We start from the raw sequence: 27,634 nt of genomic DNA on the forward strand, positions 1-27,634 counted from the left end.
CGGGATGCCTGGCTGAGCCGGCCGGGCCGGGACAGGTGCGCGCACGAACCGCCCCCCCCCCCGACCCGCGCCCTCCCGCCCTCGAGCTCCCTCCCGCGCACTCGCGGCGGCCGTGGCTCCGAGGTAAGCGCCCTGGGGCGTCTGCAAGAGGGGGGGCTGGGGAGGCGCTATCCCGGGGGTGTCTGTCAGCGCGCAGCTGGGGGCTGAATTGTTGGCTGGGGTGGCCGGGTCAGGCGCTATAATGGGGGGCCTGGGGGCCCCGCCACTGCGAGGGGGATGGATTGGGGCCGGAGAGGGGGTTTGTGGAGCTCTGTAACGGGAGGATCTGCCGGCAACGCAACTGGGGAGGGGGCTGGATTTTAGGGGGGTCGCAGTATGGAGCGATATAATGGGGGTCCAGTAACAACGCTTTGAAGGGTCTGGATTTGGGCCTGGGGCGCTGAATGAGACACCATAATGGGGGTGTTTAATGGCACCGCAGCTGGGGGGGCCTGGATTGTTGACTCGGGGCCTGTATGTGGAGCTATAATGGGGGTTCTGTCGGCACCGCAACGGGTGGAGGTTTTGTCCGGGGGGGCCGTAAGAGGCACAATAATGGGGGCTCGCGGCTGCGCCGCTGGGGAGCTGGATTTGGGCCCAGGTGGGGGGTTCAGGGCAGGCAGGGGGCCTGCTGGCCGGGGGTGGGAGGTGGTGCTGGGGGGCGGGGCCCTAGGCGCTAAGTCGAGGGCCCCCCCGGGGCTGGTGCGGTGGTCCCGGCGAGGTGAGGCCCCTCCGCCCCACTCCGCGGTCCAGCCGCCGCACCTTGGGCGCCCCTGAACGAGTCCAGGGCCCGGGCCGCGGGGGAGGGGCCGCGGTGGGGGGAGAGAGTCAGCCGGTCCGGATCCCCTCCGCTGCAGTGGGAGCCCAAGGGTTCGGGGGCCCCCCAAGAGCTGACAAAGGGACAAAGAAAGCGTCTCTCTCCGAGAGCGCTGGGAGGGGTGGGGGGCGCCGAGTGTGGCCCCCTCCCGTGGGCGTTGATTGGTCTCCAGGGTGGGGGTCACGTGCCCCCTGTCCCGCTCTCCCCCTCGGGGTGCCCTCCGAGTTTGGGGCACCTCCGCCCTGCTCTGCCCCTGCTCGGACGTGTAGACGCTGAAGCTGGGAGTTTTTGCAAGCGTCCTGGGGCTGGGGGCGATTCCCAGACCCTCAACCCCTGTTTGGCCCTCTCTGGCTGAGGTCTTTGGCATCCTCCCCCTTGAGGCTGTCATCTTCGACCCCCAGACTGGAGGGGAACTGGGGCTTGGGGTTAGGGGATTGGGCCTTTAAGTTTTGGGGGTCTCTTTTGGGTTTAAGGAGGAAGGGGGGGACTAATGGCTGGGGCTTCAGAAGAGCCCCCCCCAGTTTGCAAAATTACATTGCTTCATATTTTTCTGGGTTCCCTCAGCTTCTCAAGGGTACAGCGCACTCTCCAAAATCAAAGTTTAGTACCCCCGGGGCATCTCCTCCCCTACAGACGCTGGCCAGTCCCTTTCCCATATCCTAGTAGATATGTTTTCTTTCAAGGATGAAATTTTGAAATTTTTGAATGTATCTGAGCAATTGCTGAAACTCTATTTAGACAGAGTACAGGGTGTGGGGAGAGGCTGGGAGTCATAGGTGGGGTCAGTATTCTCCTGGGAGGGGGTCCTGAGCTTTTCGGGAAGGTAGCTGGGGGGTCCCTGTGGCACAGAGGACCTTGGATATTGGGTAGGTGGCAGCCTGGCAGGAGACTCATTAAACTGTAGCGTGTCCACCCTGAACTGGCCCATTCCCAAGAACAGACAGGGAGACTGAGGCCCAGGGAGGCGGCAGAATGGGTGGAGAGGGAAGCCAGGCCTCTCCACTGCTGGGGCTGTTAGATGGGGTCAAGGGGGAAAGGAGCCTCCACATCTGCTGAAACCCAAAATGCCAGCCCAAAGGTTTCCTTGGAAACCCTGGCCCCCCACCCAGCCGACCTGGGCAGGGCAGAAATTAGACCTGGAGCTTCCAATGCCCACCCCTCTCCAAAAAAAAAAAAAACATCATAGAGAAGGCTGGGGCCTGAGAGGAGGGGTGCTGCTGTGTGGCCTCAGACAGGTCTCTAGCCCTCTCTGGGCTGCAATCTCCCCAGAAGGTTTTAGGACCTGAGTGGAGGGAGATAAGGCAGAGAGAGGTCCCAAGGAATACCCTGGATTTGTAACCTCTCCCTCCAGTCCCCACCTGCCTTCTGCCAGGGCTGAGCACCCATGGGGCCTAAGGGTCCTGTCGCCTCCTCTGCTTTGAGGTGAGAGCACGACTCCCAGCGGAGGTATTGAGTCACCAGGGAGGGGCCGCTCGCTTCTGTCCTCTGGTCAAAGAAGGTGCTGGAGATTGAGCTGCAGGAGGGTTTGGTGTCTGCAGTGGCTGCCCAGGGCTTCAGCTGAGAGTTGCTGGGGTTACCGGGGGCTGGACCACGAAGATAGAAATCAAACTGTCCTTGCAAAGGTGACCCTGACGTCAGCTGGCGGGACAGGTAAGCTGGGTCCCCCGGGGCTGAAGGATGTGCCGGTCGCTGCCCATGTCCCGGGAAGGAGGGTGTCCCTAACTGACCCTGTGGTGTGGCCCTGTCCTGTGTGCCCAGCCCTTTGCCAGGTGATGATGGGGAACCCAGAGAGGACTCAGCCAGGGTCAGGACAGGTGGAAGCAGGGATGCCAGTGCCAGCATCCCCTGCCTGGAGGAGGGGATGCTGGCACTGGCCTTGAGGGGTGAGAAGGTGGTTGCCAGGAGGTGAGGGGGACAGGGATTCCAGGTGGGGGGAGCAGTGGGGAAAACCACGGAGGGGTGTGTTGGGGGACTCCTGAGTGACTGGGCTATTTTAAGGGGGGGAGACAATAAACAATGAGGCCTGAGAGGTGACAGGGGCCGGGGATGCCAAGCTGGGGAGCGGGCTTTATCCCGAGGGCAATAGGGAGCCATCGAAGATCTTGGAGCAGGGGAGGGAATGGGCCACATTTCAGACCTTGAGCAGCCGTGGGGAAGGATAGCTACCAGGAGATAGGTTTTCCAGAATGCTGGAAAAATGTTTAGGATACAGTGATTCCAAAATTCTAAGCCATTTAAGGGGCTGCAGATTCTCAGACTGATTCATTCAAGACCCAGTGGTGATTGGGGTTGACCGTGGGTGGGGCCTCATTTAGCAGAAACAGGGACACTGAGGCTCATGGCAGCCTGGGAGGGGGCCCTGGCCACCTGCCCCACATCCCGTGGTCAAATTATCTAGGAGTTGGCTTCAGGGGACAGACCCGCACGCTAGATACCCCAACCGTTGTGACCGGTGTAGGTTTGGCTTGCCAGAGCCAGGGTTTGATGTGTGGCCTGAGAGGTCTGGGCCTGAGCCACATAATTCTCTCTTATTATCACAGTCGTTCATCACCTGCCCTTGAGGAATGTCCAGATGAAGTGGCAGGCATTAGAATGTGCTAAGGAGGTGACTTGGGAGGCCAAGGACCCCTCTTCCATCTCTTTGGGCAGGGATACAGGGGTGGCCCCCTACCAGCCACCCTTGAAGCTCCTTCACTGGCCCCAGGGTCCAAAGGTGGTAGCCCCAGGGTCCAAAGGTGGTAGCCCCAGGGCCTGCTGGGAGGGAAGCCCAGTCTAGTGAGGACTACATTTCCCAGGATGCATTTTGTCCCAGGCTGAGCCTGTCTTCCAAGGGCTGACCTAGGAGAGAGCTTGCCGACTGCAGGATCCCAGAGAGGATTGTGGGTACATGGGTTTTCAGGAGGGCCCAGGGGGAGGAGACTTGGTCCAGAGCGGTAGGGAAGGTCAGTCACTAAACAGATGCTCCCAGTGGCCTCTGTGTGCCTGGCCCTGGGCTGGGTGACGCTGGGATCGCAGAGAGGGAGATTTAGCTCTAGTGCCTGGTTGGCCCTCAAGGGTCTTCCAGGCTCAGGGAGGGGAAACAGGCAGACCCTGACCCTCTTGGCTACATCAGATCAGAGTTGGGGCAAAATGGGGCTGAGGAAAGCTGGCTCTTCCCAGTGGATCAGAGAAGATGCATCGAGGAGGGGCATTGCCTCTAGGACCATGATGGATGTGTAGGAGTTCACCAGGGGGAAGCCACATGTTTCCTGATAGTTTCAGAACCTTCTCCCTTTCTTGAAGGCCCAGTAAGAATCCCGTGGGGCAGTTGAGACAACCCCTCTGAATTTTTGCCTTTAGAGATTGCCACAACAGTTGGATCAGACTTACCTGGGTTGGAATTCATCTCTTCATTCACTCACTCCCTCATGCCCCCTCTCTAAGCCTCAGTTTCCCCATCTGTGAAACATGGATGCTATTCTCTCTCCCTTAAGGTTGAACATTTAAACAAGAGGATGCAGGGAAAATGCCAGGTCTGGACCTGTTCTTTTCTTACTCTAGAAAAAGGAATAATTTTGAAAAGCAGAAGCTTGTGGCCTCTGGTCCTGATCTCATTGAGAGCTGTGGGGTCTTTGCTCTCATTTCATGAGTTGACAGATATTTAGTGACTGCCTACTATATGCCAGGTGCTGGGAACCCAGCAATGACCAAGGCAGACCAGGCCCTGCCCTTGCCAAGCTCACACTAGATGGGAACATGGACACTAACTCAGGAAAGAAAGTGAATCGAGTATAACAAGTGCCCCGAGGACAATGACACTGAGAAGGGCGGGGCTGTTTTAGCTGATGATGTCAGGGAGGGTGTCTCTGAGGAGGTGGTGTTTGAGCTGAGACCTGGAAAATGAAAAGGAGCCAGTCATGCAGAGAACTGGAAGAGCCTTCCGGGCAGAGAGCACAGCCCGTGCAAAGGCCCTGGGGCAGGACTGTGCATGGTGTGTTGGAGGAACAGTGAGGAGGCCACTGTGTCTGGAGCAGTGGGAGCTAGGGGGAGAGAGGGAGGAGGGGAGGGCAGGGAGGGGACGGCACAGGTCATGCAGGTCCCTGTGGGCCACAGGGAGGACTTGGACTTTTACCCCAGTGAGGTGGGAGCCCTGGAGGACTGGGCAGAGGAGAGGCGGGGCCTGACTCAAGTGCTCACAGGCGCCTTTTGGCTGCTGCAGGGAGCACAGACTGTGGGCAGCAAGGGCCAGAGCTGGGGGACCCTGTGGAGGGGTCTGCACTGGTCCAGATGAACCATGATGGGGGCCAGCCAGGGTGAGGCAGTAGAGGGGAAAAGAAGTGGGTGGATCAGGGTAGATTTTGGACTTGCTAGATGTGGGGAACTGAGAACCCCTTTCTCTGCGGGCACATAGTGCTAAGGTTAAGAGTGTGGTGTCTGGACCATATGGCCTGGGTTCAAAAACCAGTCTGGCCTTTTCCTAGCTGTATAACCTTGGGCATATTACTTGCCCACTCTGGGCTGCCTACAATTCCTCACCTGTAAAATGGTGAGGAAACCCCTCCTACCTACCCCACCAGTACTTTCTGCAAAGCCCTTTGCACGGGGCTTGGAACACAGTAGGTGCTCTATAAATGTTTGCTGTTATTCCCCTTTGAATGTCTAAGTCCCAGGGTCTGGGAAGAAATGCACAGATTGGGGTGGCAAATTCCCCGAGGTCACCCAGCAAAACGGGGGCCCCTGTCCCCTCGCCGTTTTGCTCCATTGATGCACAGTTCTCACGCCCCAGCCCCGAGAACCCACGTCACTCTGCCAGCATCTCCACCATTCCTGAGCCCTGACTCACCAGGACTTGTGGTCCTCTACGACCCCAGAACCATCCCCCAGGACCCATTTCCCGCCTTTGTCTTCTTCAAGTTCATCGCCAGGTCTTCCGTTCCCAGCAGCACTTGGCACGGCCCCGCCTGCCTCACGCCCAGCATTGCTCAGCGGTGTCCCCCTCCAGACCTGCCTTTCTGGTCTCATCCCACTTGGGGATCCCTGTGGCCTCCCAGACAGGGCCTCTAGGGAGGGACAGTGACTGGGGGACTTCTGGTTGGGAGGATCAGCCTGGGGGAGAGGAGGGCTCCCAGAACCCCAAGTGAGAGGGGCCGGGCTCACCATCTTCTGCTTCCTCCAGATTGAGGACCCCAAGGGCAGGAACCAGATCTGTTTGCCCTCCCTACAGTGGAGCCCCCTAGAGCCCAACCTTACTCCCCTCTGTCCCCCAAAGCTGTGTCCCAAGAGCAGCACCCTGCTCTTCTGTGTTTCCTCCAAATTGTGGTTGAGACCAGGGTACGTTTGCCCCCAGGCCGGCTCAGGGCCCCCCACTTGGGAATCTGTGGATTCCTGACCCCCAACCCCCAGCACCATCCCAGATTCCCTAGGAGACCCCAGCCCCCTCGAGTGGCCCCCTCCCAGGCCCCCTAATTACCCGCTGGGTATAAATGACACTTTAATTTCCTTGGAATGGTCGCTGCATCACCAAGAAAGCAGCGCCCCCCTTCCCCATTCCTAATTACAAGTTGCTGCTTCCGACTTGCCCCCTGGCAGCCCAATTTCCAAACAGTGATTAAAATTAATTACCCAGGAGCACCCCCTGTCTGTCTGGCTGGGAGCCCTGGGGACCTGTCCATGTCCCCCACTCAAGGTCCTGCTTCTGCCACCTGGTCTCCCCACTGGCTCTCGGGCAGCCTCTCTCTGGGTCTCTGCTTGCTTATCTGCAAAATGTGCAATTAGGCTGTGCAGCCTCGTTGACAGATGGCACATTGTGGGCACTCGGTAAATGTCAGCAAGAGGCAGTTTAGCCACGTGGCCTGGGTTCGAATCCCAACTACACCCTTCTGTGCTGTGAGACCTTGGCCAAGTGTCATAACCTCTCTGAGCCTGAGTTTTTCCCTCTGTGAAATGGCGATAATGGTGCTAGTCGCTGCCTCATAGGGTTGGCATGGGCAGGAAACCAGTTCAAACATGTGAAAGGCTTGGTCCAGCAGCTGGCACACAGTAGGGGCTTCATCAAATTTTAGCTTAAATCCCTGCCCTGCTGGGCTGCTGTGGGGTGCACCAGGGAGTCAGCTCGGGTACTCTGAGCACCATCCTCTTTAAACGAGATGCTCAGCATTAATTAGGTGCTTACTGCATGCCCGGCTCTGTGCATGATCCTGGTCAGGGCTGAATCCCCGGCCATGTTGGCACACGGTAGGTGCTCAGGAAGTCTGGAATAAACAGATCCTTGTAGCTCTTTCATAAATTGGATCTTTTTGTGGGACATTCATTCAGCCGGTATTTGTTGAGTGCCTACTGTGGACCAGACCCCTTGCCCCTGTGGAGCCAATGTTCTCATCCCTGATTTACAGAGGCAGAAGCAAACCCAGAGAGGGGAAGGATGTAACCCTAGGCTGCACAGCAGTCAGCAGTTTATTAAGCACCTACTATCTGGAGCTTATTTACCCATCATGATAACCCGTTGGGGATGGTTATCATGCTCAAGTCACTGATGGGGAAGCTGAGGTTCTGGGAACCGAGAACACAGGGAGGAAGGCTGAGGACCAAGAGGATGTGCTGGCCGCCTCCCAGGCTGGGGAGGGATGAGTTAACCAGTGTGGTGCGAACGTTGCGGGGCGAGGGAGCCCCTCTCCTCAGCGCCCCCGTGGCCTGGGCCCCAAGGGACTCCCTCTGGCTACTCTGCCAAGTTCCTAGACAGCCCCGGAGCCCGGCTGGGCTGCGCTGGGGGCCACTGAGGCAGGTGGAGGAGGCAGCTGTAAGCAGAGCTGGTAACTAGACCTGGACGACGCAGGGGCCCGGCTGCCTGGCCAGGTTACTCGATCCCCTCGGGGATGCCGGGCCCCGGAGCTGGAATCCTGGGGCGGCAGGCTGACAGGAGCTCCTTCCATGGAACTGGAGACGGGCATCCCGCCCCCATCCTTGCCACGGCAGATGGAGAAACAGGGGCTCCGAGCCTGGCCTGGGGTCACTGAGTCACCTGCTGTGGTATGGAGAGGCCCAGAGAGGGCAAGCTGCTGGCCCAAGGTCACCCAGCAAGGTCATTTCACAGAGAGTAAACACGTGTGCCAGGCCCTGTTCTAGTGCCTTATTTTACAGATGAGAAAATTGAGGCTCCGTGTCTTGTCTGGAAAAGGGGGAAAGTCCCAGGGCTCCTCTCTTATGATATGGCAGCCTCCCCACCCATCGGCATCTTCTTGCTGTTGCTTTGATGGTTCCAGCCTCCAGGGTTTTGCCTTTTCAGTTCCCTCTCCAGGAGGTCCCCTGACCACCCGCCAAAGCAGCCCCTTTGCCATCACTCTCCATCATTCTCTGCATTTTCATCTTCAGGCTTCGATATCATTGTCAGAAGCTGAGTTCTGTTTTTTGGTAATGCGTGTACCCCTATCTCCCCACTGGACTGGGAGCCCCCCAAAGGCAGGGCTTTGCAACTGTCTTGGCCATCGCTGCGTCCCCATGCTGGGAACAGTGTCTGGCACACAACTGGTGCTCAGTAATTGCTCATCCAATGAGTGAATGAATAGCTTCCAATTTGGGGTACAAAGAGCCAGAGCTGGTCACAGATGCTCCCAAGTTGGTGAGGTTGGGTGGAGCTGAGGGCGGGGTCATGGCTGGGGGAGGCTGAGGAAACGGAGCTCCCCAGGGAAGGCAGTTAGAGAAGGCTTCCTGGAGGAGGGGGCATCCCTGTGTAGACTTTTTTTGGGGGGGAGGGGGCTGCACCTCATGGCATGCGGAACTGTCCTGATCAGGGATCGAACCTATGCCCCTGCCATGGAAGCACGGAGTCTTAAACAGTGGACCACCAGGGAAGTCCCAGGACTCAGCATTTCTAACCGCTCCCAAGTGAGGCTGCTGCTGCCGGTGGTCCGAGGACTGTATTCGAAGTAACAGAGGGTCTAGAGGACCCTTTGAGAGTGTGACACTGGACCCCAGGTGGGAGGTGGGTGCATGGGGAGGGAAGGGGTTGCTAGAGTCCAGGGGGTGGGGGTGGAGACCTGAAATAAGGAGGGAGCCGTGTGGGTATCTGAGAGAAAAGGCTTTCAGGAGTGAGGAACAGCCCGTGCAAAAGCCCTGGGGCAGGACCGGGCCTGGTGTGTTGGAGGAACAACGAGGAGGCTCACGTGTCTGGAGCAGAGTGAGCGAGGGGGAGAGAGGAAGGAGAGGACGGCAGGGAGGGGATGGGGCAGGTCGCGCAGGGTCTTGTGGGCCCCAGGAGGACTAGGATTTTTACTGGGAGGGAGGTGGGAGCCCTGGAGGGCTGTGGGCAGAGGAGGGGCGGGGCCTGACTCAGGTGCTCACGCGCGCCCTCTTGTGGCGGCTCCGGGGAGGACAGACAGTGAGGATGAAGAGTGGGAGCTGTGGACCGGGTGGAGGGGACTGGGGGGTCCAGGCAGGAGATGCTGGGGGCCGACCAGGGAACAGACTAGAGAGGGGTGAGAATTCTGGGTGAATTTGGAAGACTCCACAGGACTTGCTGGCATGGGATGTGGGGGTGAGAAAAGAAGGGGCTGGTGCTGAAGAGAGCTGGTGGGGGCTGTGACTCTCAGGTGGGGCCTGAGCCATTAGCGGAGACAGGGAGCCTGTCCGTCAATAGATCAATTTGGTCTATGCGTTCAGCACCATTCTGGTGAAAATCCTAACATGTTTTATGTTATTTGTTTTGGAACTTACCAGCTGATCCTAAAATGTATGCTGAAGCCCTGGGGTAGCCCAGGTAGCCCTGGCCAGGTGGTAAAAAATGTTCCAGAAGGAAATTTGAACTTTTGACGAAGTTAGAGTAGCTAAGGCCATATGGTACTTGGGAAGGTTGATGGGAGGGTGAAGCCAGGTGGCCTGGGGGGAGTTTCCATCCCTGCCTCAGTTTCCTCATCTGTATAGTGGGACTGTACCAAGGCTTGGAGTGATGGTTGGGAGGACAGGCAGAGAGGCCGTGCCACAGCGCGAGCCCTCCCGGCTGGGGGTGGACCTCTATCTCTTTATGACCGTCCCTCCCACCCCCATGTGCATGGATGCACGTCTCCAGGGCTGCAGGCAGGCAGACACATGGGTGCCCTGCACACCAAGGGGTGCACACGCAGCTCCCCACGCCCGGCCCCGGGGTTGGGAGGTAGTGCGGCTCCCAGTGACCAGGTGCAAGGGCCGGTGGTGGAGCCACTTCCGGGCAGGTGGACGCCGGGCAGCTGCTGGCAGAGATGCCTCGAGTTTCATGGAGAGAAGCAGATGGTCCTGGAGGGGTGGGAGAGGTGCCACCTCTTTGATAACCCCAGGTCAGGGGGGTAAACTGAGGCCAGGTGCAGTGGGTTGGCCCTGACGTGACCCAGACTCCCCCAAAGAGCATGTGGGGTTCAGCTCTGCATGATCGTCAAACTAACAAATGTCGACTGAGCGAGTTTCAGTCTTGGCTCCACCGTTTCCAATTGGGCAAGTGACTTCGTCTCTCTGTGCCTCGGTTTCCCCATCTGTGTAAAGGGCACAGCACCCACCTCTCCGATGTGTTGTGCGGATCAAATGAGTTCATTTAAGTCCTTAGGACAGTGCCTGGCACATCACAAGTGCTTGGTGTTTGCTACTTTTATTCTTTATTGAGCTTCTACTGTATGCCAGGCCTTATGCTGGGCAGTGGGGACACAGTGGTAGCCAAGACAGACTCAGTCCCGCCCTCTCGGGGAGCTCAGAGTCCAGTGGAGAAGATGAACAGTTAACCAGGCGTTTGGAAGATAAGGTGAGCAGGGCCCTCCTGCACAGGCAGGCAGGAGCCCAGAGGAAGTCAATCCGGGCTGATCTGGGGGGTCTTCCTGGAGGAGATGTCTGAGACCTGACGAGCGAGCGTGTTCACCAGGTTACTGGGAGCAGGAGGAAGGTGTTCCAAGCAGAGGGAACAGCATGTGCAGATGCTCAGAGGTGGAGATGGAAGGGAGGGGACTTCATTTCAAGGGCACTGGGGAGCCATAGAAGGGTTTAGAGCAGACGTTCTCAGCTGGGGGTGGTTTTGCCCCCCACGGGATACTGGGTGGTGTTTGGGGACATTTTTGGTTGTCGCAATTGAGGGATGCTCCTGGCATCGAGTGGGTGGGGGCCAGGAATGCTGCTCCACACCTGGCAGTGCCCAGAACCTCCCCACCCCAAAGAATGACCTGGCCCTGAATGTCAGCAGTGCCGAAGGGGAGAGACCCTGGTTTAGATCAGGGAAGAAACAAGTGAGATTAGGGTTCTAGAAAGATTCCTTTGCTACCTTGAGGAGGATACTGAAGGGATGGGACTGGAAGCCAGGGGACCAGGTAGGGGGTGGGAGCTGGGCTATGCGGCCCTCAGGGCAGGGGAGGGACTGGGAAGCCGACACCCTTGTCTTTGGCTCAGGAACAATGGGGCTGGTAAGAAAAGCCCAGTTTGGGTTTCAGGGTTCCCAGGGTGGTTCTGAGGGGCTGGGGGCAGCTGTGGACAGAGGGAGGACAGGAACAGCCTTCCAGCCCCGAGTTGCTGCATCACAAAGTTATGAAAACCAGGAGAAGAAATGAGCCGTGAGGTCCCATCCCGACCAGGGGCCTCAGTCTTCCCATCTGTGAACTGGGTGTTAAATAACTGCTGGCCTCACTGGGTTGAGGGATGACGGAACGGGTGATTATTAATCTTGCCATGACCATTCGTACGCTCAACCCCCAGGAGCAAAATCCTGGTAGCAGAGAGCCCTGGGTTCAATCCAGCTGCCACATCCTCTCTGGTGGGTCATGACCCTTCAATCAGCCCCTCAGCTTCCCCATCTGAAAAATGGGCTGAATGTTATACCAACTGTACTAGAGCCATCAGGGGTCTCCATGAAGCAATTCCTGGAAACCACCCAGCCCGGCCTCTTATACTCAATATACCAACAGCAACAACAACAATAATAATAATTAGCATTTACTGCGCACCTGCAGCATGCCAGGCACTTTGCTAACACCCACCACAGGCCTGTGAGGTCGATACTGTTGCCATGCCCATTTCACAGATGAGAAAACTGAGGCCCAGAGGGGTGGAGTGACCTGTTCAGGATCACACAGCATGTATATAGCAGAGCTGGGATTTGAACCCTTATGGCGTTGGAGCCACTCCCCTCACCACAATGCTGCATGGCCCACGAGTGGAAGGTGTTGTCCTGAAGTTTCTGAAGTTAACAATTATTCTGGGGCTTCCCTGGTGGCGCAGTGGTTGAGAGTCCTCCTGCCAATGCAGGGGATGCGGGTTCGTGCCCCGGTCCGGGAGGATCCCGCGTGCCATGGAACGGCTGGGCCTGTGGGCCATGGCCGCTGAGCCTGCGCATCCGGGGCCTGTGCTCTGCAGCAGGAGGGGCCACGGCAGTGAGAGGCCCGCGTACCGAAGGAAGGAGAAAAAAAAAATTATTCTGATAAGACATGGGATAAAAGGCACAGAGCACCACCTCACACCCATTAGGGTGGCTACTATCAAAAAACAGAAAATAGTGTTGGCAGGAGAGATTGGAATGCATGGGCAGTGCCGGTGGGAATGTAAAATGGTGCAGCCGCTTTGGAAAAGAGCATGGCAGTTCCTGCAAAAGTTAAGCATAGAATCACCATACGATCCAGCAATTCCACTCCTTCATACACACCCAAAAGAATTGAAAGCAGGGTCTCAAAGAAATGTTTGCACACCCACGTTCATAGCCATTCACAACAGCCAAAAGGTGGAAGCAGCCCCAGTGTCCATCAACAGGTGAATGGATAAATAAAATGTGGTCCATCCACACAGTGGAATATTACTGAGCCTTAAAAAGTCAAGGTATTCTGACACTCATTACAACATGGATGAACTTGAGGACATGATGCTCAGTGAAATAAGCCAGACACAGAAGGACAAATACTGTCTGATTCTACTTATGTGAGGTCCCTAGAGGAGTCACAGCCATAGAGACAGAAAGTAGATGGTGGGGGCCAGGGGCTGGGGGAGGGGATGGGAAGTCAGTCAATGGGGACAGAGTTTCAGTTTGGGAAGATGAGAAAGTTCCGGAGATGGATGGTGGGGATGGTTGCACAAGAATATGAATATAATTAGTACCACTTAAAAATGGTTAACATGGCAAGCTTTGTTATACATTTTACCACAATGTTAAAGAAAATGTTTAGGGACTTCCCTGGTGGTGCAGTGGTTAGGAATCCGCCTGCCAATGCAGGGGACACGGGTTCAAGCCCTGATCCAGGAAGATCCCACATGCCGCGGAACACCTAAGCCTGTGCACCACAACTACTGAGCCTGTAGAGCCCACGAGCCACAACTACTGAGCCCACACACTGCAACTACTGAAGCCCGTGCGCCTAGAGCCCGTGCTCCACAACAAGAGAAGCCACCGCAATTAGTAGCCTGCGCACCGCAAGGAAGAGTAGCCCCCGCTCGCTGCAACTAGAGAAAGCCCAGCGCCCAGCAACGAAGACCCAACGCAGCCATCCATCCATCAATCAATCAATCAATCTTTAAAAAAAAAAAAGAGAAGGCACAGAGCAGACAGAACACCAGAGGCGGGGTGCCCCGGCAGGTGTTGTAAGGAGGAAGCTTGTAGGCTGGGGTAGGCAGCAGCGGGGCTGGTGATCCCGTTGGGGGTCTTGAATGCAGTGTCTGGGGCCTGGCTCGGGGGTCGCTGGGAACCACGGGACGTTGCTAAGCAGGGGAGGAGCCGGGGAAGGAAACTCTTAAGGAAGTAGAGCCAGATCCGCGCACACGTGAGATCCTGGCGTCCGCTGAGTCACAAATCCTGGAAGTTCAGGGTCACAGAGAGGAAACTTCGCTGTTCCACGCAAGGACTTCCTGTTTTTTGGCCCTGAATCCTCAGAGGCAGGCGTTCCAGGGCCAAAGTTCCCACCTCACGTCTACCTCCACGGGTTCGGGATCCCCGCACCCCGAGGCTGGGGCAGGGCTCGGAGATGTACCTGCTGCTCAGACGGGGAAACTGAGGCACGGGGCTTGCCCGGAGGCTGCGGGTGTCTTCTTGGGGCCTCCGGACTGCACTCCTTCTGGAAGGGGCGTGGAGGGCTGGGTTCCAGAGGGTGAGTTCTGCTCACACCGCCCACCAGATCATCACTTGGGACGGGTGGGGGCTGGTCTCCACTCTACACACCTGGAAGTTTCTCCGAATTCCCTTGAGCGGGAGCGGGAAACAGGCCCCCTGAAGAGGTCGTGAGGCTCCTGTCACAGAGGTATTCCAGGAGAGGACAGAAAGGCTGTTATCGGGAAGGAAGTCAGACTTACCAGGGCCTCTGAGGTCCCTGGCCATCTAGAATATTCTGCTATTCTAAAGTACTGCAGTTCCCAGATTGTGGTTTATAAAATTCCAAGAGCCTTTGAATTTTTGTTTTTTGAGACTTTCATTTTAAGGTTTTTGTGTTTTAACTCTAAGAATTCTTTTTTTTAATTAATTAATTTATTCATTTATTTAATTTTTGGCTGCATTGGGTCTTCGCTGATGCACGTGGGCTTTCTCTAGTTGCGGCGAGCGGGGGCTACTCTTCGTTGCGGTGCGCGGGCTTCTCATTGCAGTGGCTTCTCTTGTTGCGGAGCACGGGCTCTAGGCGCATGGGCTTCAGTAGTTGTGGCTCGCGGGCTCTAGAGCGCAGGCTCAGTAGTTGTGGCGCACGGGCTTAGTTGCTCCGCGGCACGTGGGATCTTCCCGGACCAGGGCTCGAAACCGTGTCCCCTGCATTGGCAGGCGAATTCTTAACCACTTCGCCACCAGGGAAGCCCCAATTCTAAGAATTCTTAAAACATATGTTTTGAGGTTGAAGTTTTTATAAATATATGTTTTGAAATGTTTATTATTTTTTTAAATAAATTTATTTATTTATTTTTGGCTGTGTTGGGTCTTTGTTGCTGCACACGGGCTTTCTCTACTTGCAGTGAGCAGGGGCTACTCTTCGTTGCGGTGCGCAGGCTTCTCATTGCGGTGGCTTCTCTTGTTGTGGAGCACGGGCTCTAGGCGCGCGGGCTTCAGTAGTTGCAGCACGTGGGCTCAGTAGTTATGGTTCGTGGGCTCTAGAGCCCAGGCTCAAGAGTTGTGGTGCTCAGGCTTAGTTGCTCCGCGGCATGTGGGATCTTCCCGGACCAGGGCTCGAACCCGTGTCCCCTGCATTGGGAGGCGGATTCTTTTTTTTTTTTAACATCTTTATTAGAGTATAATTGCTTTACAATGGTGTTGTTAGTTTCTGCTTTAGAACAAAGTGAATCAGTTATACATATACATATGTCCCCATATCTCTTCCCTCTTGGGGAGGCGGATTCTTAACCACTGCGCCACCAGGGAAGTCCCTGTTTATCTATTATTATTATTAATTTTTAATTTAAAATCATTTAATTTTTAAAATAAATATTCTCATGGTTATCCATTTTTTGTTAGAAACCGTTTCCTGAGCTTTCACTAAAATGTGGTCAGAAAGTTGTTCTGGTAATTAATAAGTGCTGGTGTTATTGTTATTGCCATGATTGTTGTTATTTTTAAATGATTACCCCCCCATTGGGGAATTTTTCTGGAAATTGAAGGTCCCCGCCGCCGCGGCTCTCGCGCTCCCTCTGCTGGCAGCAATGGGGACTGCAAGCCACACGGCTCACCGCATGGCCCCTCGCTCGCAGGTGTCACCTCCTGTCGCCCTGACCTCGCCATGCGGACCCCGCGAGCGCCCCCTCCCCGCCCGGCCCTACTGCTCCTGCTGCTGCTACTGGGAGGCTCCCACGGCCTCTTCCCCGAGGAGCCGCCGCCACTCAGCGTGGCCCCCAGGGACTGTGAGTGGGGGGCCTGGAGACGGGGCATCCCGAGGGAGGGTCTTGCTCCCCAGCTGGATCTGCTGCCCCCTCCCCCGGGGGCTCACCAGGCTAGGCTCACCCTGGCCCTGGATCACACCCCTCCTCGCCCTCCCCCCAGACCTGAACCACTATCCTGTGTTCGTGGGCAGCGGGCCAGGACACCTGACCCCCGCAGAGGGCACCAACGACCTCAACATCCAGCGGGTTCTGCGGGTCAACAGGACGCTCTTCATCGGGGACAGGTACGAGGGACAGGCAGAGTCAGGCAGAGTGTGCAGGGTGAGGTGTGGGGGAGTAGGTGGTAGCATTTTAGGGAGGTTTGCATGCTGGGGCCTGTTGTTTGGCTGGAGTGTGAATGTGTGTCCCTGGGGTGGGATTTTTAAGGGTGCTGAACTCTGGGTGTGGTTGGAGCCCAGAGCTTGCTATGATGTGTTACCAGGTAGGGACAGCTGTTTGGTCAAAATTCACTGGGTGCTAGAGGGGGTGCTGAAGTGGCACCCCAAAGGCTTTTCTGAGAAGGTGACATTTGAGTTGAGAAGTGAGTGATGAGGAGCCAGCTATAAGGAAATCTGCGGGAGAGGGAGAAGTCAGGGCATAGGACACAGCCTGTGCAAAAGTTCTGGGGCCAGACTCTGCCTGGCATGGTGGAGGGGTAGCAAGGAGGCCCGTGTGGCGGGAGCAGAGTGAGTGAGGGGGAGAGAAGGAGGAGGGGAGGGCAGGGAGGGCAGGGCCTTGTGGGCTACAGGGGAGGACTTGAGCTTTTACCCCCAAGGGAGGTGGGACCCTGGAGGTCTGTGGGCAGAGGAGGGACAGGACCTGACTCAGGTGCTCACGGGTGCCCTCTGGTGGCAGCTTGGGGAGGACAGACTGTACTGGTGAGGGCAGGAGCCACTAGACTAGGGCAGAGGGGACAATGCTGGCCCAGGTGGGCAGTAATGGGGGCTGAACTAGGGTGGTGGTCATAGAGGATGTGAGAAGTGGGTGAACCCTCGCTAGATACTGAAGGCAGAGGTGACATATTGGGAGGGAAGGAGAAGGGAGTTGAAGGTGACTCCCACGTCGTGGGGATAGAGTTGCCTCAGCCGAGATGGCAGACAGGGCAGGAGCAGATTTGGGGGATGGTCGGGTGCCATGTGGCCAAGCTGAGTGTGAGACAGAGTATGAGACACCTTTGAGCCCCCTCGTGGAGACCTTGAGGGTTAGCTGGACCCCAAATCTGGAGCTCAGGGGAGGCCCTGGCTGGAGACAGGACTGTGGATGTCATCCTGGCAGAGATGTGGTTCCAGCCCTGAGAGTGGACAAGGCGGCCCAGGAGGGATATGGATGGGGGAGGGAAGAGGCCAGAGGACCCAGGTGTGGGCCCACCAGGGAGAGAGGAGGGCCCGGAGAGGTGGGAGGGAAGCCAGGCAAGTGCAGTGTCCAGGGACCCAGTGAGGATGGAGTTCCCAGGAGGAAGGGGGACACGCTGTGGAGAGGGGGAGGAGGACAGGGAAGTGACCGCTGGACTTAACAGGGGCCAGTGACCTTGATTAGGGTAGTTTCTGCGGCATGGGGGGAGGGGTGAGAGCCTGGGGGAGACTGAGGGGTGCTGAGGGGGGGACAGCGGATGTAAAGGCATCAGACGGTGCGTTGTGTTGGGTGTAGGCCATGGGGTGTGTAAGCGTGAGGTGGCGTGGTAAGGCATATGGGGTGCGCTAGAACCTGTGGCTCACTTTAGGGCACGAGGAGGCGTGTTAGGGCATGCACATGCAGAGCTGCACGTGGCAGAGGCGCTGGCACGCCCCTGTTTGGCACGTGTTGGACCTCATGTCTGCTGTCAGAATAGTGGGAGGGGAGGGGAGGCTCTCCGATCTCATTAACTACACCCCTCCTCTAGGGACAACCTGTACCGGGTGGAGCTGGAGCCCCCCACGTCCATGGAGCTGCGGTACCAGCGGGTGAGGAGGGGGTGCAGGCGGGAGGGGAGGGGGCAATGCTTGGGGTTCCCGCCAGGGGGCCCGGACACTGAGCTGGGGAGCAAGGTGGATTCGGGCCTGCCTAGCAGGGTTCCTAGGGCTGTCAAGGACCCCGCTCACCTCACCAGCTCTCTGTGTCCCAGAAGCTGACCTGGAGCTCCAACCCCAGCGACATCAACGTGTGTCGGATGAAGGGCAAGCAGGAGGTAAGTGGGCCCTGGCCACGCCTCCATCAGCCGTGGCCACGCCTCCAACCATGCCCCAATCCGCCCTGGCCACCCCCCAGGGCAAATCTTCTGTTTTCATTCTAAGCCAGGGCCCTGGTCTTGCCGTGGCTACTCCCAGAGCCTGGCCACGCCCCCAAGGTGGTCCTCACTCGTGGCCGTGCCCCTGTTTCCCTGTCTGGGCCCCTCCCTTAGTCATGGCCTCGCCCCCAGGCTAGTCCTAGTTTAGCCCCCTGATTTTGCCACGCCCACATCCCTGGCCCCTCCTTGCAGGCCCCGCCTCTTCCCTGGCCACGCCCACACCCGTGACCACACCCACCCTGGCTTCTCTCTTCCCGCCGCCCCAATCCAGGGCGAGTGTCGAAATTTTGTAAAGGTGCTTCTACTTCGGGACGAATCCACCCTCTTCGTGTGTGGTTCCAATGCCTTCAACCCCGTGTGTGCCAACTACAGCGTGAGTCACCGCTCTTCGAAGCCCTGACTGCCCCAGGTTCAACCTCCACGCCTTTGCTCACCTGCCCTCCACTGGTCATGCCCTATCCCCAGGCCACATCATCTCCTACAGGAAGCCTTACTGGATATGCCCTCCCAGGCCCCTCACCCGGAGCTCCAGAGGAGGCTTCCAAAGGAGGCCTGTACAGGCTGCAGCAACTGAAACTACAAACCAGTTAGTTATAGGATGAATTAGGATCGATTCAGACCCCTTTATTACAGATCAGTAAATTGAGTCCCAGAGAGGTTAAATGACTGACCAAGTCACACAACATCCAAGGTGGCGCCAGGATTCCCCTTAGAGGGGGTGGCTGGGGGAGCCAGGGGCTGCTAGGTATAGACGGGAGCTCTGTCACTCAGTCCCTGTCCCCCCTGCAGATGGACACACTGCAGCCCCTTGGGGACAACATCAGCGGCATGGCCCGCTGCCCATACGACCCCAAACACGCCAATGTTGCCCTCTTCTCTGGTGAGTGCCCCCAACTCTGACCATCTGATGGGGCCCCAGTCCACAGCAAGACATGGCATTTTCCACTCTTGGAGTCAGGTCATTTAGAAGATGGCTGGGAGACCATCTCTCCAGCTATGAAACAGGCAGAATCTCAAGGGCAGGGCTCAGCCGAGGTTGGGGATGAGCTGAGGAGTTGGGGATCAGCCTGAAGTCAGGGCCTCGGCAGGGTTGGGGCTCAGCCTGGGGCTTAGGGCTCACTTAGGCTTAGGGCTCAGTCTTGAAGTCAAGTTTTGACCCACCCAGCCTCCGGCCTCTATGATCTAATCTCTCACCTGCCTCCCCCTGACTCACCCCCATCCAGAAGGGATGCTCTTCACAGCCACCGTTACCGACTTCCTAGCCATCGACGCCGTCATCTACCGCAGCCTCGGGGACCGGCCCACTCTGCGCACCGTGAAACACGACTCCAAGTGGTTCAAAGGTGGGGCGATGGGGCAGACCTGGTAGGGCTGACATTCATCAAATTCCCCCACCAGAATAACAGTCCCAGAGGAGACAGGCAGGGAACTCCCATCTTATCTTTGGAACCTACTAGCCTCTTTGAAGATAAAGTTAGAGGAAAGATTTAAGTTGGATCTAAAGTAGAACTTGCTGGAAATGGGTGGCTTAGTAACCCGAAACGGAACAGCATGAGCGGTATGGTAGGACCTCAGCTCAACACATGAGGGAAGAAGGTGACAAAATAGTAGACGTTGCTGTCAGTGGAAAGAAGGCACGGTGATTTTAGGATTCTGACACCTACTCCCTCCAAAAAAACCCCGAAACTTTGGTCTCTTTTATTTTGCCTGGGTAATCAGCTTACATTCCCCCCTTCACTGTAAAAGCAGTCACCCAGGCTACTGTGTTCCCAGCCCCAGAAACTCCCTTTCTCCTGTCACGGGCTGAGTTCTGACCCCTCCTCTCCTACAGAGCCCTACTTTGTCCACGTGGTGGAGTGGGGCAGCCACATCTACTTTTTCTTCCGGGAGATCGCAATGGAGTTTAACTACCTGGAAAAGGTAGGGCCCTATTTCCCCTCCCAAAGAGGCCCAGGCAGTGGGGCATGCAGCTGAGAGGCTCTGATCTCAGGAAGTGGGGAGCAGAGGTGGTTCCATGAAACTCCACCTGGGGCAAGGGGGTCCCTCTGGTCCTCAGGGCCCTCCACTCCAGCCGGGTCCAGGCCCCTGGGGCTTGAAGACATTTCTGGAGCAGCCCTGGGTGAGGATCCCGGGTCTGAAGTCAGATACACCCCTGATTCCAGTCCCAGTGCCGTTGCTGTTCGCCTGTCCACCCACCCATCTACCATCATTTATCCATCCTTCCTCAACGGCCCATCTGTCTGCCCACTCAGTCTCCCACTCAGCCGCCCTCTCACCTACCCATCTATCTGTTCTTCAGCCCACCCACACTTCCAATCAAACCTCTTATCTATCCATCTGCCCACCCCCTGACTCGGCCATCCTCCATCCATCCATCCACTCATCTACCCTTCCATGCACCTATATATCCATCCACCCACCTCCCACTCATCGACTTCTTTATCCATTCATACACCTACCTGTCCATTCATTCATACAGCTAACCATCCATTGATCTATCCTCCTACTGATCAGCTCATCCATCTACCATCCATCTCTCCATCTACCTGCCCAGCCCTGTATAATCCAATTATCTAGCCCATCTCCTCCTCATCACCTGCACATCCACTCAACCTTCTATCCACCCATGGATCCACCCATCCACTGATCTGTCATTACCTCCTTCATCTGCCTTTCCATCCATCCATTCATCCATTGCTCTACCCATCTCTCCACTCATCCACACTCACATCCATCTATCCATCTGTCCACCCATCCATCCTTTCATCCATCCATCCACCCACCCGTTCATCTACCCATCTATCCATTCATGCGGACTCACACCCATTTACTCATCCACCCATCCACCCATCCATCCACACACCTATTCATCCATCAGTTGATTATCTCCTTCTTCCTTATCTTCACTGTCCATCATTGTCTCCTTCAAATTCATCCATCCATCCACTAATCCATCCATACATCCATCCCGTCCCTCAACCCATGGAGACATTTAAGTGCACAGACTGCCACTTAACTACTAGTGTGACCTTGGGCCTCGGTCACTTTCCTTTCTCTGTGCCTCAGTTTCCCCTCCGTACCACGGCGATGTCAGTAGGCCCTCCTCTGTAGAGCTTTGGGAGGAACGTGAGAGGTGAGGAGGATGAAGTGCCTGGTACTTAGTGATCTGTAAATGGAGGCGATGATGATTATGCTTGGCGTGGTGGCTGTGACCATCCCCACATTTCGCTGGGGAATCTGGTGCTCAGGGGGGCTAGGGTGACTGGCTGGGGCATCCACAGTGACCCAGGGCCAGGCTCCTGCATCCCATCCTGGGTAGTGGGCAGTGTGATCTGCGGGCAGGCCTTGCGGAACACAGGGCTCAGGCCCCCCCCCTCGCCTGCTGATGTGCCAGGTGGTGGTGTCCCGTGTGGCCCGGGTGTGCAAGAATGATGTGGGCGGCTCCCCTCGCGTGCTGGAGAAGCAGTGGACGTCGTTCCTGAAGGCACGGCTCAACTGCTCGGTGCCGGGGGACTCCCACTTCTACTTCAATGTGCTGCGGGCCGTCACGGGCGTGGTCAGCCTGGGGGGCCGGCCCGTGGTCCTTGCTGTTTTCTCCACGCCCAGCAACAGGTCAGCGGGCACCGTCGGGAGCAGACTGGGAGCACCGGGTGGGCACGGGCGGAGAGTTCCCATGTTACCTCACCACATATTCCCTGGGCCCTGCACTGGGCAAGATTTGACTCCTGGGAGGCCTCGGTCCCAAGCCAGGGGGCACCAAGCCAGACACTGACCCTCCGAGGCCCTTTGGCCAGAACTTGGCAGATGGGGGTGGGGTGGGCGTCCTCACCCTCTGCCTTTGGAGGAGGGGTCAGGGAGGGCTTTCTGGAGGAGGCATCAATGGTTGTGAGATGGAAGCAGCGGGAAGAGCATTCCAAGTTGTAAAAACAGCCTGTGCAAAAGCCCTGAGGCTGCAATGAGCTTGCTATGTTTAAATCATAGGGAGGAGGCCCGTGTGGCTGGAGTGGAGGGAAGCAAGGGGGGAGAGTGGAGGATATGAGGGCAGGGAGGTGACGGGCTGTGCGGAGGAGCCTGGATTTTATCCTGAGAGCACTAGGGAGCCATGGGAGAGTAAGGAGCAGAAGAGGGACCAGGTCAGGTTTGCATTTTTGGAAAACTCCCTGGGGAATGGGTTGAAAGGGAGCAGGAGTGGCACCTCGGAGACTGGATATGCAGGCAAGTGACAAGGGGGGGCCTGGACACGGGTGGCTGTGGAGGGGCTGAACTATGATCCAGTCTGAGAACTGTTCAGCGGGTGGAGTGACCAGATTGGACGGGGGAAGAGGGGGCAGCAACCTCTGGCCCAGGGAACTGAACATGTGACAGCTCTGGAGGACAAACACTCCTCCACCTTCTTGCCCAGGGCAGTCCCCCACCCCCACCCCCGGCCAGGCTCACTGCTCCCTTTCATCTGCCCCCCCCCCCACAGCATCCCTGGCTCGGCCGTCTGCGCCTTCGACATGACACAGGTGGCTGCCGTGTTTGAGGGCCGCTTCCGTGAGCAGAAGTCCCCTGAGTCCATCTGGACACCCGTGCCAGAGGACCAAGTGCCACGGCCCCGGTGAGAGCCCCCTCGACCCTGAGACGGGTGCCTGGGTAGGATCCTGACCCTGGACCAAGGGCTGGGACTTCCAGGCAGTTAGTTATTTCAATAGCTGTTGCCGAGTTCAGCTGTACCCATTATGCAGGTGGGGAAAACCGAGGCCCTCTGGGCAGGGCAGCAGGTCCCCTGGTGAATCAGAGCCCCTATGTGGGGGCCTCCATGTCCACCCTGACCACCCCCTCGTCCCCACCCAGGCCCGGGTGCTGTGCAGCTCCTGGCATGCAGTACAACGCCTCCAGCGCCTTCCCGGACGAGATCCTCAATTTCGTCAAGACACACCCCCTGATGGACGAGGCAGTGCCCTCACTGGGCCACGCACCCTGGATTGTTCGGACTCTGATGCGGTCAGTCCCTACATGGGGCTGGGGTCCTGGTGGCCGGGCCTGGGTGGGAAGGAGAGCCCTGGCCAGGGTGGTGGGCAAGGAGGGAGCACAGGGCCAACTTCAGACATGAGGGGGAAGCCGGACACTCAAGACAGCTGGGCATGTAGCTCTGGGGCTGCCCAGAAAGATGGAGACAGAGAGAGGGAGAGAGAGACCATCTGACACAGAGAGATGGAGGGAGACAGGGAGAGAGACAGGCAGGCCCAGGTAGGAGTCAGGTTTGGGGGTCTGTTTCTCTCCATGATGTGCCCCCTTGGAGCCACGCCCATGTCCACCTTGCCAGGCGTGGGTGGTGTCTCTGAGTGCGCCCAGGACCCCAGGGGGCTGGGAGGCAGCCTGACCTCTGCCCAACCCTGGTCCCAGGTACCAGCTGACGCGAGTGGCCGTGGACGTGGGCGCTGGCCCCTGGGGCAACCAGACTGTCGTCTTCCTGGGTTCTGAGGCGGGCACTGTCCTCAAGTTCCTTGTCTGGCCCAACGCCAGTGCCTCGGGTACCACCGGGCCCAGTGTCTTCCTGGAGGAGTTTGAGACCTACCGGCCGGACAGGTGAGGCCGGGCAGAGGTCAAGGGACAGGGCCAGTGGGCAGGGAGATAGGGCGTGCCCCTTGAGTCTTACCAATCTGCTCACCCCCAGGTGTGGGCGCTCTGGGGGTAGCGAGACAGGGCAGCGGCTGCTGAGCCTGGAGCTGGATGCGGCCTCGGGTGGCCTGTTGGCGGCCTTCCCCCGCTGTGTGGTCCGAGTGCCCGTGGCACGCTGCCAGCAATACTCAGGATGCATGAAGTGAGTACTCCCAGGCCAGCTGTGGGCAGGGGAAGTGAGGGGAGGTGAGCACAGGAAGAGGGAGAGAGTCAAGTTTAAGTCCAGGCCCCAACAGCATCCTGACTCACTGAACGATGAGCAGGGCAGAGGGCAGAACATGTGCAAAGGCCCTGGGGCAGGACTGGGCCTGGTGTGTTGGCGGAACAGAGAGGGGGCCTGTGTAGCTGGAACAAAATGAGCGAGGGAGAGAGAGGGAGGAGGGGAGGTCAGGGAGGGGACGGGGCTGGGGGTAGGTCGTGCAGGGTCTGTGGGCTGTGGGGAGTACTTGGGCTCCTTCCCCCACCCCTGGAGTGAGGTGGGAGCCCTGGAGGTCTATGGGCAGAGCAGGATGGGATGTGATTGACATTTCTAAGAGCAGCAGGAGCAGAAGCTGGGGACCAGGGAGACAGCTGTTTGTCTGCCTCTAAAATGGGTGGGAGGGACTTCCCCGGCGGTCCAGTGGTTAAGAATCTGCCTTCCAATGCAGGGGACATGCGTTCAGGCCCTGATCGGGGAACTAAGATCCCACATGCAGCAGGGCAACTAAGCCCACGTGCCACAACTAGAGAGTCCACGCAGCCAAAAATAAAAAATAATAATAAAATAAATTTTTAAAAATTAAAAAAAAAGACAAAATGGGTGGGAGGGATGTCCCTGGCGGTCCAGTGGTTAAGACTCCGCGTTTCCACTGCAGGGGGCATGGGTTCAATCCCTGGTCGGGGAACTAAGATCCCACATGCCGCGTGGCACAGCCAAACAATAAAACAAAATAAATAAAATGGGTGGGAAGATTACATGCAGATAAAACACTGGCATATCTCTGGACTCAGTGTGCCCTCCACACGGAGCACCCGACCCTGTGCCCGCCGACTTGGCAATAATGATGCCATAGCACACACCCAAAGCACAGACTCAGGGGCAAGCCTGCCTGGGCTCCAACCCTGGCTCTGTCCCTTAGGCAAAAGTAAACTTTCCTGAGCCTCAGTTTTCTCATCTGTAAAATGGGGAAGAAATAGCCCCCACCGCTAAGACGTAACTTGAGAACTCCCAGAGTTGACAGTAAGAGGTGCCTCAGAAGGAGCTGTGGTTGATCTGCCCTCCGGGTCCCTTGTCTGCTCCAGGAACTGTATTGGCAGTCAGGACCCCTACTGCGGCTGGGCCCCGGATGGTTCCTGCATCTTCCTCAGTCCCGGCACCAGGTACTGGGGCCGAGGGAGGTGGGGGGCGGGTATGATCGGGAGTCCCCCCCCCCAACCACAGCTCTGTGCGAGAGGTTTCTGCTGACTGCGCCTCTCTGCCTCCCTGCCCTCATCAGAGCCACCTTTGAGCAGGACGTGTCCGGGGCCAGCACCTCAGGCTTAGGGGACTGCACAGGTAAGCGGGGGAGAGGGGAGGAGGCCTGGGGACTCGGAGTCCTGGTCCTCCAGGGTTCTCACACCCTCTGCCGCCCATGCCCAACGGGGGCGGGGGGGGTACTGGCTTCCGTCAGGGCTTGGGAAGGGCAGGGGGCCCCACTTCCAGGTAGGGAGGTGGGAAAAGGACCGACAGATGGCGAGGGGGCGCTGGGGACCACAGAGAGAGAGGCCAGGAGACAGACAGATGGGCAGACAAACTTTAAGACATATGCCAGGGGACAGAGAGATGGGCAGACGGGCGTTTAAAGGGTCAGAGAGGTGCCACGAAGCAGAGAAGCAGACAGACGTTGAGTGGGTAGACCAGCCGGAGGCCGCGAGAGGTGCGCAGGGGACCGTCCCCGACCGGGCCCCTCACACGCCGCCCTCCCGGCCAGGACTCCTGCGGGCCAGCCTCTCGGAGGAGCGCGCCGGGTTGGTGTCGGTGAACCTGCTGGTGACGTCGTCGGTGGCGGCCTTCGTGGTGGGCGCCGTGGTGTCCGGCTTCAGCGTGGGCTGGTACGTGGGGCTCCGCGAGCGGCGCGAGCTGGCCCGCCGCAAGGACAAGGAGGCCATCCTGGCGCACGGGGGCGGCGAGGCCGTGCTGAGCGTGAGCCGCCTGGGCGAGCGCCGGGCGGGCGGCCCCGGGGGCCGGGCCGGGGGCGGCGGCGGGCCCGGGGTTCCCCCCGAGGCTCTGCTGGCGCCCCTGATGCAGAACGGGTGGGCCAAGGCCACGCTGCTGCAGGGCGGCCCCCACGACCTGGACTCGGGGCTGCTGCCCACGCCCGAGCAGACGCCGCTGCCCCAGAAGCGCCTGCCCACCCCGCACCCGCACGCCCTAGGCCCCCGCGCCTGGGAGCACGGCCACGCGCTGCTCACGGCCTCCCTCTCATCCTCCCTCCTGCTGCTGGCCCCCGCCCGCGCCCCCGAGCCGCCCCCCGCGCCTGGCGAGCCGGCCCCCGACGCCCGCCTCTTCGTCGCGCGGCCCGGCCGCGCCTCCCACGGCGACTTCCCGCTCACCCCCCACGCCAGCCCGGACCGCCGGCGGGTGGTGTCGGCGCCCACGGGCCCCTCGGACCCGAGCTCCGCCGCCGACGGCCTCCCTCGGCCCTGGAGCCCACCGCCCACCGGCAGCCTCCGGAGGCCGGGCGCGCACGCCCCGCCCGCCGCCGCGCTGCGCCGCACGCACACGATCAACAGCGGCGAGGCCCGGCCCCGCGGCCGCCACGCCCGGCCCGGCACGGACTTGGCGCACCTCCTCTCGTACGGGGGCCCGGACAGGACTGCGCCCCCCGTGCCCTAGGCCGGGGCCGCGCGCCTCGGCGGTGTCAGCCACGGGAACCAGGAGCGAGAGACCGGGCCAGCTCCAAGTGGGTGCTCAGACCCCCGGCCCAGACGCGCGGGGTGGGGGGCGCCCTCCGCCGCCCGGAAGCACAAGGGGCTCGGCTCCCCGCCCCGCCGCGCCCCGGGGCCGCAGGACCCTGAGGCGGTCTGGGGCAGGCGGGCGGGCGGGCGGAATGTGCTGTGGATTTGAGGTTGACCTTCTGCGCGTGGATTTTTGGTTTGTTTTCCAATTTGCGTTTCTTTTGCAGTTTTCTAACCAATTGCACAACTCCGTTCTCGGGGTGGCGGCGGGGGGCTTGGCGGTGGGAAGGGGAGGGGGCACATCTGCAGACCCCAGCTCCCCCCCGCCCCACCCAGAGGCCCCTTCTCGACCCGGCCCCCGGCGTGTGTGTGTGTGTGTGTGTGTGCGTGTGCATGCTGTGTCCGTGTGCAAGGGGCCGGGAAGGAGAGGGAGGCGTGCGCGTGTGCCCGCGGGCTGCTGCGGCGTGTGCGTGTCTGTGTGAGAGCGCGGAGGCCCCAGCGGCCTGGGTGTTGGCTGAGCCGATGCCGGGGCTTCCAGAAAGCCGGGGGCCTCCAAGGTGCCGGTTAGGAGTTTGAGGGGTGATGAGGAAGGGGTTTCAGGCAGGGGGTCGGGACGGCCTGCCCAGAAGTCGTATTGGCGGCTGTCTAAGGGCTCGGGTGGTCTGGGAGATGGCGAAGGAGGGCCGGCCCCCCTGTAAATACGGCCCCAGAGTGGTCAGAGGGTCCCATGCCACCCGTCCTCTGTGACCTCCCCTTTGACCTCCAGCTGACCATGCATGCCAGCTGAGTGGCCAGCTGAGAGTCCTGGACCCTCTCTGGAGTCTGCCTCCCCCAACCCCCCGTCAATAAAACTGTTTACAACCACCGGCCCCCAAGGCTCTGGGTCTGCTCTGTCTCCTGGGGGTGGGACTTGGACAGTGGCCTGGCCTGGCCTGGGGCAGTTGGGAGCACCCGGGAGAGTCCTGGCTGGGTCACTGCAGCAAACAGAATGATGGGGAGCTGGGTGTGGAAATGTGGAGAGTTGTGGGGGTCTCAGCCTTCATCTGGATGGGGGCCAGTCTCTGGTCCTTCAGCAAAAATTTATTATGCACCTACTATGTGCCAGCCACTGTGTGGAGACAAAGACCCCTGTCCTCATGGAG

General features: G+C 58.6%; 1 protein-coding gene across 4 annotated transcripts; it reads left to right on the forward strand.

The window, feature by feature from the left end:
• On the forward strand, positions 1–27,361 carry SEMA6B (semaphorin 6B). 4 transcript variants are annotated; one of them, XM_081232363.1, is made up of 17 exons: positions 1–123; positions 15,482–15,631; positions 15,771–15,894; positions 17,529–17,589; positions 17,736–17,813; positions 18,184–18,285; positions 18,702–18,792; positions 19,136–19,255; positions 19,744–19,832; positions 21,307–21,524; positions 22,381–22,512; positions 22,749–22,898; positions 23,301–23,483; positions 23,572–23,718; positions 24,858–24,935; positions 25,052–25,110; positions 25,526–27,361. In XM_081232363.1, the coding sequence occupies exons 2-17, from the start codon at positions 15,511–15,513 to the stop codon at positions 26,428–26,430; spliced, it is 2,658 nt and encodes an 885-aa protein (XP_081088489.1). In that variant the 5' UTR covers positions 1–123; positions 15,482–15,510; the 3' UTR covers positions 26,431–27,361. The 4 variants fall into 4 exon arrangements, with proteins under 4 accessions (XP_081088489.1, XP_081088491.1, XP_081088492.1 ...); XM_081232365.1 differs by having other exon boundaries at positions 17,751–17,813; XM_081232364.1 differs by lacking the exon at positions 1–123 and adding an exon at positions 13,784–13,905.
• Positions 27,362–27,634: the final 273 nt, after the last annotated feature.

Source organism: Mesoplodon bidens (genome assembly GCF_964165515.1).
Source record: "Mesoplodon bidens genome assembly, chromosome: 4".
NCBI lineage: Eukaryota > Metazoa > Chordata > Mammalia > Artiodactyla > Ziphiidae > Mesoplodon > Mesoplodon bidens.